The sequence below is a fragment of the Microtus ochrogaster genome, chromosome 1, assembly GCF_000317375.1.
Source record: "Microtus ochrogaster isolate Prairie Vole_2 chromosome 1, MicOch1.0, whole genome shotgun sequence".
NCBI lineage: Eukaryota > Metazoa > Chordata > Mammalia > Rodentia > Cricetidae > Microtus > Microtus ochrogaster.
In genome coordinates, this window is record NC_022009.1 from 52,665,898 (window position 1) to 52,679,106 (window position 13,209).

The 13,209-nt window shown below is 43.0% G+C and overlaps 1 protein-coding gene across 1 annotated transcript in view; it reads right to left on the reverse strand.

Moving 5' to 3' along the window:
- The window catches only part of Dnah11 (dynein axonemal heavy chain 11), a 331,250-nt gene that overhangs the window by 309,063 nt on the left and 8,978 nt on the right, over positions 1–13,209 (reverse strand). The window contains exons 6-8 of the mRNA XM_026781665.1: positions 10,571–10,782; positions 4,143–4,376; positions 2,345–2,512 (exon numbers count right to left, since the gene is read on the reverse strand). Coding sequence (XP_026637466.1) covers positions 2,345–2,512; positions 4,143–4,376; positions 10,571–10,782 — 614 coding nt within the window. The remainder of the gene's footprint in view (positions 1–2,344; positions 2,513–4,142; positions 4,377–10,570; positions 10,783–13,209) is intronic.

Consider the following 13,209-nt stretch of genomic DNA (forward strand, 5'->3'; position numbering starts at 1 on the left):
TCAGACATGCTGAATCTTTCCCGGTAAGACCAGTGCTACACAGTTTATTAGAGATGGGTTGATCGGGATATCAGAATTAGCCAGTAACTGCTAGGGCTAATGGGCCCAGCAGTGTTTAAAAGAATACAGTTTCCGTGTAATTATTTCAGATAAAGCTAGCCATGCGGGAGCCAGGGCGGCCGGAACACAACCCTGCCGTTCCTACAACAATATTTGAAGAAGAAACAAATAAGATACATGAAAACCCTTAAATGACTAAAAAAGAAACCGGTATAAATTAGGAGACATGAGAGAGGAACAGCAGAAGAATAATTCAGGATGTGTCCTGGTTAGTTTTATGTCAATCTGACACAAGTTAGAATCATTTTGGAAGAGAGAGCCTCCACTGAGAAAATGCCGCCATCAGATTGACAAGCCCGTGGTGCATCTTCCTGATTGGTGTGGGAGGACTTAGCTCACTGCAACTGTGCCACCCCTGGGCTGGAAAACCCCGGAGCTGTAAGCGAGCAGCTGAGCAGATCATGAGGAGCAAGCCAGTAAGCAGCCTTCCTCGGTGGCCTCTGCACAGTTCTGCCTGCCTTGAATTCCTCCTCTAACTTCATTCAGTGATGGACGGTGATACAGAACTAAAAGCTGAAACAAACCCTTTTCCATGATTTGCACAGTGGAATGTTATTCAGCTGTTCAGAAAAATGAAATTTACAAGCAAATAGAACTAGAAACAATTATCACAGTGAAGTAACCCCAAACTCAAAAAGATAGTATTTCATGGTTTTTCTTATATGTGGATGTTAGCTTTTAAGCGTTAATATATTTTAGATATATTTATTTCAATCAAAATAACCACAGAGACTAAGCAGCTAGTAAGTACCAGTAGGGAAGGGGGCACCTCCCATGAAAGGGGAGACGGAACACAGTGTCCTAAGGGGGAAACAAACATACAAGGATTTCATGGGGAGAGGGTCGGGGATGCGGGTTATAGGAGTGGCCCAGGGAGGCCAGCTAACACTAAAGGCCTTTTGAAAAGCCCTGTGGAAATCTACTGCCATAGAAACCTCCTACTGTATACACATTTATGAAAGGAATTTAAGTGGGTCACCAAACAACGAAAAAGACATGCCCACATGTACGTCCACATGGGTGCTGTGCCCATGGAGGCCAGAAAAGAGCATCAGATCTCTTTGGACCAAAGTACAGATGGGTTCTGAGTTGCTGTGTGGATGATGAGAATCAAATCTCATTCTCTGGAAGAACAACCGGTGCTCTTAACCAGCCGGGCCAGCTCTTCAGACCAAATAATTATCTTTAAGCAAAATATATGATAGATACAATACACTGCGTAAATAAAAGCAATCCAGTCACACCTTTAAGAAAGAAAAGGGGCTGAGGAGATGGTTCGGTGGTAAGAACGCTGGCTGCTCTCCCAGAGGCTCTCAGTCCTCCACAAGGTCATTGGTCCCAGGACAGCCCCACATACTGAATGTCTTTGCAGTGGCTCTAGGGATGCCCCCTGTGATGACTGTTACCACAGTCCTCCTACTTTTCCATAAATTATACAGAAACGTCCTAGAGAGCCATTGATCATGGTGCTGTCTTGCTCACACTAGCTGCACTTTCCAAAGTCACTAGACTTCAGAAGGGTCAATCAGGTTTGCTAACTGCATCCTTATGAAGTTGGCATACTGCACTCCTGGGCTTCAAAGATTTCAACAATACATACACAAGAGTGAATAACCTTACATTCCGTATTTTTTTTAACGTAAACTAAATTTTTCTCCTTTTTAAAACTCAGGTTTCTGGTTTTGGCAAATTATATATAAAGTTCTTTATTCTAGAGCTGGTCACACCAGCGTGCTCAAAGGAATAGGGACTGAACTCAGTTAAAATCTGAAAACTTCCCCCAATTTCCTGAAGTTCAAAATATAAAATTATTCGTAGCTGTAAATAACAGAAACTATGTGACAATGTGTATGCTGTCAATATGCAATGACGGCCGAGAACTGACGTTTCAGCAGACCAAAGTTCACCCAGGAAAGTTAATATGAAGGATACAAGTGAGAAGCTGCTCGGTAGGTGTGAACACAGGAAACCCCTTGTTGATATTCACAGGAAGCTGACCTAGGCTGAGCCCTGAACTGATGGCTCAGCTCTGGTCCCTGATCTTGCATGAGGAGCAAGGAGAACTGAAGAGACTGGTTAATGTCTCTGGGGCCTACAAAGGTCTGCCTGGGTAGCCTGCACCATGCTCAGATCTACCTCCTGTTTTAGCTCTGCAGCGGTAGAGTCCCAGGAGTGAACGGACGAGGAATGCACACTATTACCATGTCAGTCACCACAGTATTACCGTGTCAGCACAGTCAGACGGGTCATAAATGCTCTCTTGAAAAACTTTACAGCATCCCATAAACTCTTCACTCATCGCACGGATTTGCGCATTTAGGATTGCTCCCTTGGTGCCACCGAATTCCAGTCTTTCCAGTTTTTCAAATTCTTGTATGGTAACAAACATGTCCTTTGTGAAAAACAGTAAAGATCTTTCGTCATCTTCAGCAACAAAAGAGATTTTTAAAATTCCAAACCAAACATTTTCAAACATTCAGAAACAATAGATGCTTCCAACACAATGAAGGAATGCTACTGAATTCACCGAACAGAGCAAATGCTTAGCTTTAAAACCACACTTCATTTTAAATCACTAACAGGTGCCTCACAGTGGAGACAGCGCATGTGTGCTGTGTACACATGAGCCTGAGAGCAATTCTAACAGTAATATAGACAGCTGCTGCGATGATACCCAATATCCCTAGCCTCCGTGCCTGTGCTGAGATGACACCCAACATCCCTAGCCTCTGTGCCTATGCCGGGATGATACCTAACATCCCTAGCCTCAGCGCCTATACTTTGCAGTGGTCCAGAGCCATGACAAGAGGGGAAATCAGGAGGCTGTCTACGGGGCAAAGGAAAGTCGCCCCTAGATGTTGGAGAGACTTTACTGGCATTCAGGCTGACCAACAATAAGAATTTTCACATAAATCTCTGATTTTGAATGAAACTCAGCAAAACTTACATAAACGATAAAATGCAAAATCTGTAGAAAACTCTACAACTTGAAAAGAAGGTACGGCCATCGGTTCTAAAGAAGGCATGGCCATTGGTTCTAAAGAAGCCTACATTGGTAGAATCAACACAAAAGTCTGTGCGTTCAATTTTTACATTTTAGATTTTTAAAAAAAAAACCAGTTATACACAGGACTGGAGAAAGGGTTCAGCAGCTAAGAGCCCTGGCTGCCCTTCTAGATGACCTGAGTCAGTTTCCCAGCATCCACATGATGCCTGACAATGAAGGGTAACTCCAATTCCAAGGGATCCTGGGCCCTCTTCTGGCCTCCACAAGAACTGCATGCATGTGGCGCTCAGCCACCCATACAGATAAAACCTCCATACACAGAAAATAATAATTCAAAAATACTTACACAAAGTAAGACTTGTATGATTTAGTTTTATGATTCTATGGCAGTGTGAATGACCGGCATCAGAGGAGTGAGCTGGAGGAGCAGAACTCTGAAGCCCGTGTGCAGTAGTCTGGGCTATCTAGTGAGACTTTGTCATAAAGAATTTTTTAGACAGGGGAAATAAAAGTGTGATACTTTATCAGATGGTATGAAATTTCCCTTTCAAGTTTCATACATTTCTTCTTCAGCATTTGCAGGAAGGCTGGGTCCTTTACAGCTTCCTGCTCCATAATTTTCTACAGGCGCTGACAGGGGACGAGATTTACTTACTCTCATGCAGTAAGTGTTTAAAAATGAAAACAAAAGCAGGGTGTGGTGGTACCCTCCTGTCCAGGGAAGGAAGAGCAGGAGAACTAGTTCAAGACTAGTTTGAGCCACATATCCGGGTCCTGTCTCAGCAGAGCCAAGAGTGCATGGCACGGTGAGGGGCTTCTCAGGCGTACATGCAAGGCCAAGTGTGATCTCCAGTGCCACAGAAAAGAAGGAAGGAGAGAGGGAGGAGAAAGGAAAGGAATAAAAAAAAGCCCCAAACCTAAACCTTTCACAGCCTTCCTTCTTCCCTTCCCCATCCCATGGGTCACATGACAAAGCCTCTTAACCTCACCCCCATGTGCCTAGATAAATGAATACCTCTATTCTTGTCAACCGGTCAAGAAACTGATTAAATCTGCCAAACACCATGTGAGACTGGAAATCCCAGGGTCTCCATTCCACATTTCCAGTGAAGTAGTTTGCCAATCCTTTTCTAGACTTGAAAAAATAGTTTTGGAAAGTCCTTAAGATACTGATGGCCACCTGCACCTTTTCCAGTGCGTCTTCGATTTCTCCCTTCAAAAGGTCTTCAGGTGACAGGTATGTTCTTGCCTAGGATTTAATTAAAAGGAACAATGATCAAAAATATATTTCTTTTTTTTATTGTAACCATCTGAGTTAAGCATTTTAAGTGACAGTTTCTAGAACTGAGCCAACAATGCTGTTGAAACAAGCACAAACACTAGAAATATAGGTGCTTGGGCTTTGGTGACATGTTTCATGTGAAAATGGTGTGAGGGGAGCCTGCTGCTTCCAGACAGACATGTACTAAGTCTCATATGCATGGCAATAAGGGCTTTGGACAGTTATTCTACCAACAAATATTCTGTCAGATTTTCACATTAAAATAATACACGAGCCAGCAGAACCATCCAGCAGAACACAGGTTTTCAGAGGGGGGCCACTCTAGTGGTGTCATGGGGTCACTGGCAAAGGTAAAAACAGCTGATTATGTGACGTCTGTCTCTGGAAGTTCTTTCCCATCAGCACCTTCTTTGCTGGGAAGAAAAGGCAGCACATGACCAAATGAGCTATACCACATGAACTTGAACTTGGTTTTAAAATGCAGGTGGGAGAGAGACAAGAGAAATAGTTCAAACTAGTTACTCTTCAGAGGTTAAAGAGGAAACGAACCCAGAGGAACAGAAATAAAGTTGGAGACAACATAATTTTTCCATGATACAAATTAGATCAAAAGAAATTGTGTCCGCCAAAGCAGCCGTACAGAAAACACTAGAAGAAAGAATAAACATGGTCAAGGGGCCTCAAGAGGAAAACAAATGACATCATGAAAACTGGTATACAAACACAAATGCAATAAATTGGCTTCAATCAACACACACTTCTCCACAACAACTTCAGATTTCCATGGTGCCAACTCCCCAACCAAGACAAGCTAACAGGATTCACCTTCTTGTTGTCTACAAGAAACCCACTCCACCATCAAGAACGACACTGCATTAGAGTAAACGAATTTAAGAAAAGATTCCAGGAAAGTTGAAGGGGACCATTGAGGAGGCGGGGCCGGAAAGAGTTTAAAGGAGGGATAGAGCATAGAGGTGTGAAAGAGAAAAGGGGGTCACCAGGGGAGTAGAGGATTAAGCAGGGAGAGGGGTAGGAGGGTAAAACAGAGGTGAGTAAGAGGAGAGATAAAAACATTAATCATTTTTTAACCCATATGGAAAATGACTTTTTATAAGCTTTCTAAAATACGTTGTTTCTAAAAATAGTTCAGTTGTAACTACCCTGCAGGGAGGAATAACGGTGCTCCTATAAACCATAGACTAGAGAAGAGAAAGCCCAGTCCAAAGTGTGGGATGTCTCCCTGGAGGTGGCTGGTTGAGGGGGTCCTCCGAAATTCTCAGAACAATAAAGCTATGACATTGCACTTGGTTGCCCACCAAACCCTGATAGGAAGACACTATTGCTGAAGACACTTTGGTCTCCTGGATTTGGAAAAATCAAGCTGGTGATGAACTGGAAGCCTCCTCCCCAGTGGCCAACTTTCATATTAGCACAAGGGAGTAGACAGGCTCCTGGGAGAGAAAGGTACCAACAGCGACACAGCTCGAACCTTGGGAACTACATTGAAGACGTTCACGATAAGAAACGCCCATTGGTGCCAGAGTGGCACAGCGCCTTGGGGGAACCAATGGCTATCTGATCACACTCATGCCTATTCAGCTGGAGGGAGCTCATGCCTAGCACCGTAAACTTGACCTTTTGACCGCGCTCCCCACCATGATGATAATGGACTAAACCTCTGAAACTGTAAGCCAGTCACCCCAGTTAAATGCTTTCCTTTATAAGAGTCATTGTGATCATGGTGTCTCTTCACAGCAACAGAAACCATAAGTAAGACTACACACACTCACATATACACACACCACAACATCACATCACATTCCTCCCCACAAGACTCATGGAGCATCGTTAGAAAAGGGACAGAAAGATTCTAAAAGTGAGAGTTTGTGGAGGACCTATGAAAAACAGCGTCTCTTGGACATGACGGGCAGCTGAACTCAGGAACTCTCAAAAACTTTGGATGCTACACAACACCTGTAAAAGACCAATTTAGTCACTATCCCAGCATAGATGAAGATGTTCACAAGGCTCCATCCTTTGTTAAGAAACTGCAGGCAGGGATGGCTACTGGGAAGAGAAAGTAAGCTTTCATGGGGGTGTGTTGTATGAGCTGCGGTGGGCTGCATTCTGACCGCCCCGGCTCCTGCATGGCTAGCTTATGACCCAAAATAATTACACAGAAACTGTATTCTTTTAAACACTGCTGTAGGGTTAAGCCAGCCCCCTTTAGGGGGCGGGTTTTGCCTCGGGAGATTGTGGACTGTTAAATCGAGCCTGCAGAGGCTGCGCCCTCCCTTTTTCTTTCCTACCTCCTGGGCTACGTAGGAACCTAGGTTCTATACGTTTTATTTAATCATTAAATTTGGATATATTCTTTAATATTTGCCTGCATTTATTCATGCCGGTACACACTGCTTGGCCCATTAGTTTTAACCTCTTATTGGCTAGCTCTTACATATTGATCTAACCCATTTCTAATTCTGTGTAGCACCACGAGCTGGCTTACCAGGAAAGATCTTAACCTGTGTCTGTCTGGAATGGGAGAATCATGGCGACTGACTGACTCGGCTTCTTTCTCCCAGAATTCTGTTCTGTTTACTCTGCCTACCTAATTTTCTGTCCTATCAAAGGGCCAAGGCAGTTTCTTTATTTAACCAATGAAATCAACACAAAACAGAAGACTCTCCCATATTAGGGGTGGGACTACTGGTAGGTTGCCCATAGAGCAGTGGACAGTCCTACATACATGTGCATGCAGACAACACTAATGGACTCAGCAGAGTTTGTATATGCATGGCATGAGGGTGTCAGGTGGATGTGGGATATGGAGAGAGGAACCTGGGAGGAGTTTTCAAAACAAAGTGTATTCATGTGTATAGTAATCAAAAAGTGTCATTTTGTGACTCTTAGAAAGTTGCCCCACACTTCAAAGGGGATTGGAATGAGAACCACCACAGTGTTCCACACAACACATGGGTTTCTCTCATGAAGATGGATGGCTTCCCCATCCCCATCAACACAGAAGCTCCACATGCAACATAGGCTTCATGCCATTTGCAAAGCAGTACAGAAACCATTTTTGTGTTTATCTTTAAACCCTAGTGATTACAATTCCACAAGTTCTAGCTGCTGTTTCCTATCTACACTCTTATTTCCCACTCAGATGAGATATACAGTTAATGGCTCCATGAAGTCTGCTAACACTTCACAGATAACTATGACGATTCCTTTTGTGGTGTGAGTTTCAAGACAGTTGTTTTTTGCTGTGGTGTATGGTGCACTTCATACATCTTCTACAAGCTTTCTGTAATATTTTGGAAGCTTAGGAGTTATGTTGATAATTCAGTTGCCTTCCTGCTACAGCAGCCTCCTTGCCCATACATATGAAGTGACTAGCCATGCCCACATTCATTCCTATACCTCAAACTGGCTCTCACAGAGCTCAGCCCATCACAGCTGTCTACACATGCATCACCTCCTGAGACAAGTCACTGGTCCTTGACATCCCAGACAACAACATTCAGTCTGTCTCCTTGTACTGAGCAGCAAAGGATGTCAGGGAGACACACGCTCAGGATCAAGCGAAGAGCTGCTCATTACATCGGTTAAGTGGTCTCATCGGTCATCTCTCTCACCTGCAGATCATTAGAAGCCATTTAAACTACAACACAGTCAGTTTTGCACATCTACAGGTTCTTTATTCAGAACCATGGATCACATGCAAAAAAAAAAAAAAAAAACCGCCACCTGAGCATACGGGGGCTCTTTGTCATCTCCCTTGTGGAGCAATGCACTAGAGCAGGCATTCCCACCTCATTCGCATAGCACTAGGGGCACTGCGAGCCCAGCGGTATGGAAGTGACTGAACGCATATGGGATGCCAAGCAGAGAATCCATGCAAGCACCACATCTTTATATTAGTAGGTCCTACAATGTTAGTATCCACACTCTTTGGTTATGTTTTTAACTGAAAAACACAGTATAGAGCCAGTGTGATGGCTCAGCAGGTAAAGGCACCTGCTGCTAAGCCTGATGACCTGAGCTCACACCCCGGGTACTAAGGGACAACTATAATGCTAATAAGTTTATTATCTACAAGCCTATTAATTGTCCAGTTTATTAATATGCCAGCTTGCCTCTATCTCCCAACTGCTTGCTTTCTATTCTTTTTATATACTTTTATAGACTCATAATTTTGTCAACTATTAACGCATCCAAGACATGCTGTTCAAGCTTAGCCCTTCTTTATCTAAAATCTGTGGAAGACAGCAGCTACAGGGAGAAATGCCACCAGGGACACCACAGATAAGTGAGACGCAGTAGTGTCAAGTTGATAGAGAAATGTGGCAAGGCATCAAGAGAAGACCATTGCCAGAGCTCATGTGTGTTGCTGTGCCAGCAAGCAGGAGCTTTTCATGGGGCTTGCCTAAAGGATGATGCTAATGGTCACTGTAAGACAAGCAAACACAAATGTTTTTGCTGTACTAAAGTAGAACCAGCTGATAACTGATGCAGCAGACAGGAGAGTAGACAGTTCTACTAGACAGCTTCTAACACACCTACAGGGGGACCAGGGTTCCAGCTATCAACTGTGCTAGTGGAGATGGCAAAGACAATGTGATGAGATCTTTGACTTTTCAGCGTAGGCTGCAGACTGGAACTGAAATGAAATCTATACAACTTGAGTATCAGTACCTATATTTTTTTAATTGAAAAGTCCTATGCAGGGTGGCAATGGCTCAGCAGGTAAAGGCCCTGCCGCTAGGACTGATGACCCGAGCTCAGCCCATAGACCCACATGGTGGAAAAAGAGAGCCAGCTCCTATAGCTTATTTTCTGACTTCCACACGGACATGGTGGCATGGCCATTGACACACACACATACATATATACACACACACAAATATAAATAAATAAAATGAAATCTTTAAAAAAATATTCAGTCTGGGCATGGTATTAGATGCCTTTAATCCCAGCACTCAGGAAACAGAGGTGGGTGGATTTTTATGAGTTCCAGGCAAAAAAAGGGTACACACAGTAAGACCCTGTGTTGCTTTCTTTTTTAAAAAAGTCCTGGCAGGGTATTGTATATCTTCTCATCCCAGCACTCAGAAGCAGAAACAGGAGGATCATGATCTCAAGGCTATCCTAAGCTACTTAAAGTGTTCCATACCAGCTTGTACACAGCTAGAGTCTACATGAACAACAAAAGAAAAATAGAGAGAGAGAGAGAGAGAGAGAGAGAGAGAGAGAAAAGAAAGTTCCTGGAAGTGGGGCTTACTCAGTAAAACAATGGCCTCAGAAGCATGAAGACTATGTTTGACCCCCAACACCCAAAAAGAAGCTGGCTGTGGTCTGGCATGTGTATAACCATAGTGCAGGACAGTCAGAAAGATGCATCCCCAGAGTTCCTGAATATCCCACCTAGCAAAGAGTGGCTACCAGGATCAGTGAGGGGTCCTGTCTCTAAGAATAATGTCATGAGTGATTCAGGAAGACTCCAGATATCACATGTGCATGCGCATGCACATGCATGTGCCCATACACATGCAAACATGCACATCACCACGTGCATGAGTGTGAGCACATGCACATGCGCGCACGCACACACACACACAGACACACACATTTTTTCTATTTTAAAAGATCCTGACAATAAAACAACAGGGAGGAGTTTGATCTTTAGAGGATCCAGTACCAGAGTTGGCTCAATGGTGATTTTAGATTCCTAACATGTTAGGGCAAGCTTACTACAAAGTTAATATGCTACTTGGAGAATCATGGAAATCAGGTCATTTTTTTTTTTTTTTACTTTATCAAATCAGCCAACACTCCTACAAAAACTGAAACTACAAAGTCCAAAGCATGACCACAGACCTTTTGCTGGAATCTACCTTAAATTTGTTTTATCTCTTTGCCTCTTAAATTTGATTAAATAAAAAACTCAGAAACAGTTTGTTCTTTGACTCTGACCTATTTCAAGAACGGCCTGAATCCATAAGAGATGAAAACTCACCTGGCTGTCACAAGCCTAATCTGAAAGTGGAAGGAAAATGGCACTCTCCTTGTCGGTTGGACTTGCCCATCATTGGGTTTATTCATTGTTATTGGACTAATGAAGGCAATGATTCTTATTGTCCTTAACTGTTACTGCTTCATACCTGGTCAATGAAGAGGTTACAGAACTCTTGCAGTAAAACTATAACTCGAGCAGGGGTGTTATAAAACTTGGAATGACTCCAGATAAGGCAGATGGTGTGGAACAACGGAGCAATTAGGATTTGTGTCTGTGGGAATTCTGCCTCCTGGAGACCTTGAATATGCCTCTTCAGAGGTCTTAGGTGAAGTTCCACATCACGAGCTTCGAGAAGAGCTGAAAAGAGGAAGTACCATTCATATCATATAGTATCCTATTGCTTTAAAAAAATTAAAAGCCCCTTAAAAGTCTAAGACAATTGTCCATAGACAGTTATAAAAGCTGTCGACCCTCCCATTTTGTTATCTACCCTACAGCCTACAAGTGAGCAGTTTGAGGGCTAGAGATTGTCCTTCTGTAACTCAGCCTCCCTGCGGGGCACTGATCTAGTTACTCACAAACCATAAGTAATTGTGGCTAAAGACCCACAGGGAAGGGAACCTCCAAATCTAAAAAGAGATATACAACCCTGTGAAAACCTCGTGGGGATGAAGCATCTGGTGAGGTTGTTACCTCACAGCTGGGAAGCCAAGCTTCTCTAGAATGCTCAGGACAGGCAGAATGCACCACTTCCTCTCAGTTTCTGTGAGTAATTGGTGCAACAAATAGGGAACCTTCTACTATGCTCTTTACTAATATTTGGTTAACGTTATTATGCATGGTGAAAGAAGCAGTTTGGAATCAGGTATAAGGTGTGATAATAAAATACTGTGACTGATCTAAATGTCACTAAACTCACACTATATGAAGACTAATTTTATAGGAACTTGCTGCAGGAGCTCCTTCAGCTAATAGCCTTTAAGGTACCAGCCCACTTGAGTGTGGTCTCTTATACTAAAATTGGCAAGGTAAAGCGTGCTCTCCCTCGCTTCCAGCTGCCGGATTCAGTTCCTGTTTCCTGTTCGTGCAGAGGATTGTGATCTAGGACTAAATCTATACCTAAATAAATAACCCTTTATTATATGCAACTCTGAGTTAGTGTGGGATTATTTTGTAACTTCCATTTTCATCTGGTGCCCAATGTAGGGCATGAACCCATGACGCTGAGATTAAGAGTCTCGTGCTTTACCAACTGAGCTAGCCAGGCTGAAGGTGGATCTTCCAATGGTACAGAAGAACTTTGGATTACTGTCCAGGCAGCAAGATGTCTCTGACAATTCTAGAGTTTTTGGAAGTTGCTTACAATGAACTTATTGTTTACTTAGGTAATATTATATCCTTCTGGAGTCTTTGATAGAGTTGAAAAATAGATATAGTTTTTCTTAGTTATGATAAAAGATAATGGATATAAATATTGTTATAAGTGTAATTCTTGCTTGATACCTGTTTTGTTGTATGTAATTTTACTATGTTAAAGTTAAAACCTTCCTTTTTATTTAGACAGAAAAGGGGAGGTGATGTGGGATTGCCCTCTGCATGCTGTGAATGTTTTATTGCCATTCATTAGTTAGGAAGCTGCTTTTGGCCAATGGCTTAACAGAATATAGCCAGGCTGGAAAAGACAGGGAGAGAGAGAGAGTAGGCAGAGTCAGGAAGAAGCCATGGAGGCACCAGAGGAGAAAGACACAAGCTGCCAGGCTGCCAGTCAGAACCTTGCTGGTAAGTCACAGCAATGTGGCAATACACAGATTAATAGATAGAAATGGGTTAATTTAAGATGTAAGAGTTAGCCAATAAGAAAATAGAGCTAATAGGTCAAGCAGTGATTTAATTAATACAATTTCTGTGGGATTATTTTGCGGTCTGGGCAGTTAGGAACAAACAAGCAGCTTCCAACTACAGGAACTTTTATTGGAATAAAAACCATGTTAAGCACCTAAGAGTAAGGAAAGTTTCTCACTTTGATCCTAACACTCTCTCTCACCCAAAGCTGATTGTGGGCTGTGTCTAAAGGTGAAGAACAAGCTAAGCTTCATGACTCGGTGCTGTTCCCAAGAATTCATGTCAAAGACAAGACAAACACTGACACCCACTGCGGGACTTGGTAAGTCCAGCCTTCAGCCAGGAATAAAACCTTGAGAAGAGAGAAGGCTGTGAACCCTTTCCTCTTGGAAATGCACATGCCCGAGTGTCCTGTGGTTGGTGTATATCTACCATGTTAATTTAGAAATTAAATAACCACACCACAGTTAAGTGCCCTTCACCTGTGCTAAGCAAGCCTGCTGATCTCAGTCTGAGATATGTCTTCAACATGAGTCTTCTACCTCTAGGTCACACGGGTTTGAGCCACCGAAAAGTTTTTTCTCTAAATCTCCAGGTTGTGCACTCTCGATGTTATGAAGATCCCTAGGACTCATTCCTATAGCTATGTTCACATGAAATGTTTATCTCATAGTAACAGAAGAGAAAAATGTCATTTGCTTCTATTTATTGAGGGTAAACCTATAACCTGCTTAGTGCTTGCTGCTGTTGAGTCTGAGAGCTCCATCCAGGCTTCTAAGAGGAGAGCTGGCCTCCAGGAGACATTTTGGTGATGTCTAAGGGACACTTACGTTTATCACGGTTGGGAAGGTAACAGTGGGTGCAGTGAAGGGTGCTATTGACAGACTGATAGCTGGATGACCAATCAGAACAAAGACTGATCTAGCTTAAACCATGACTAAA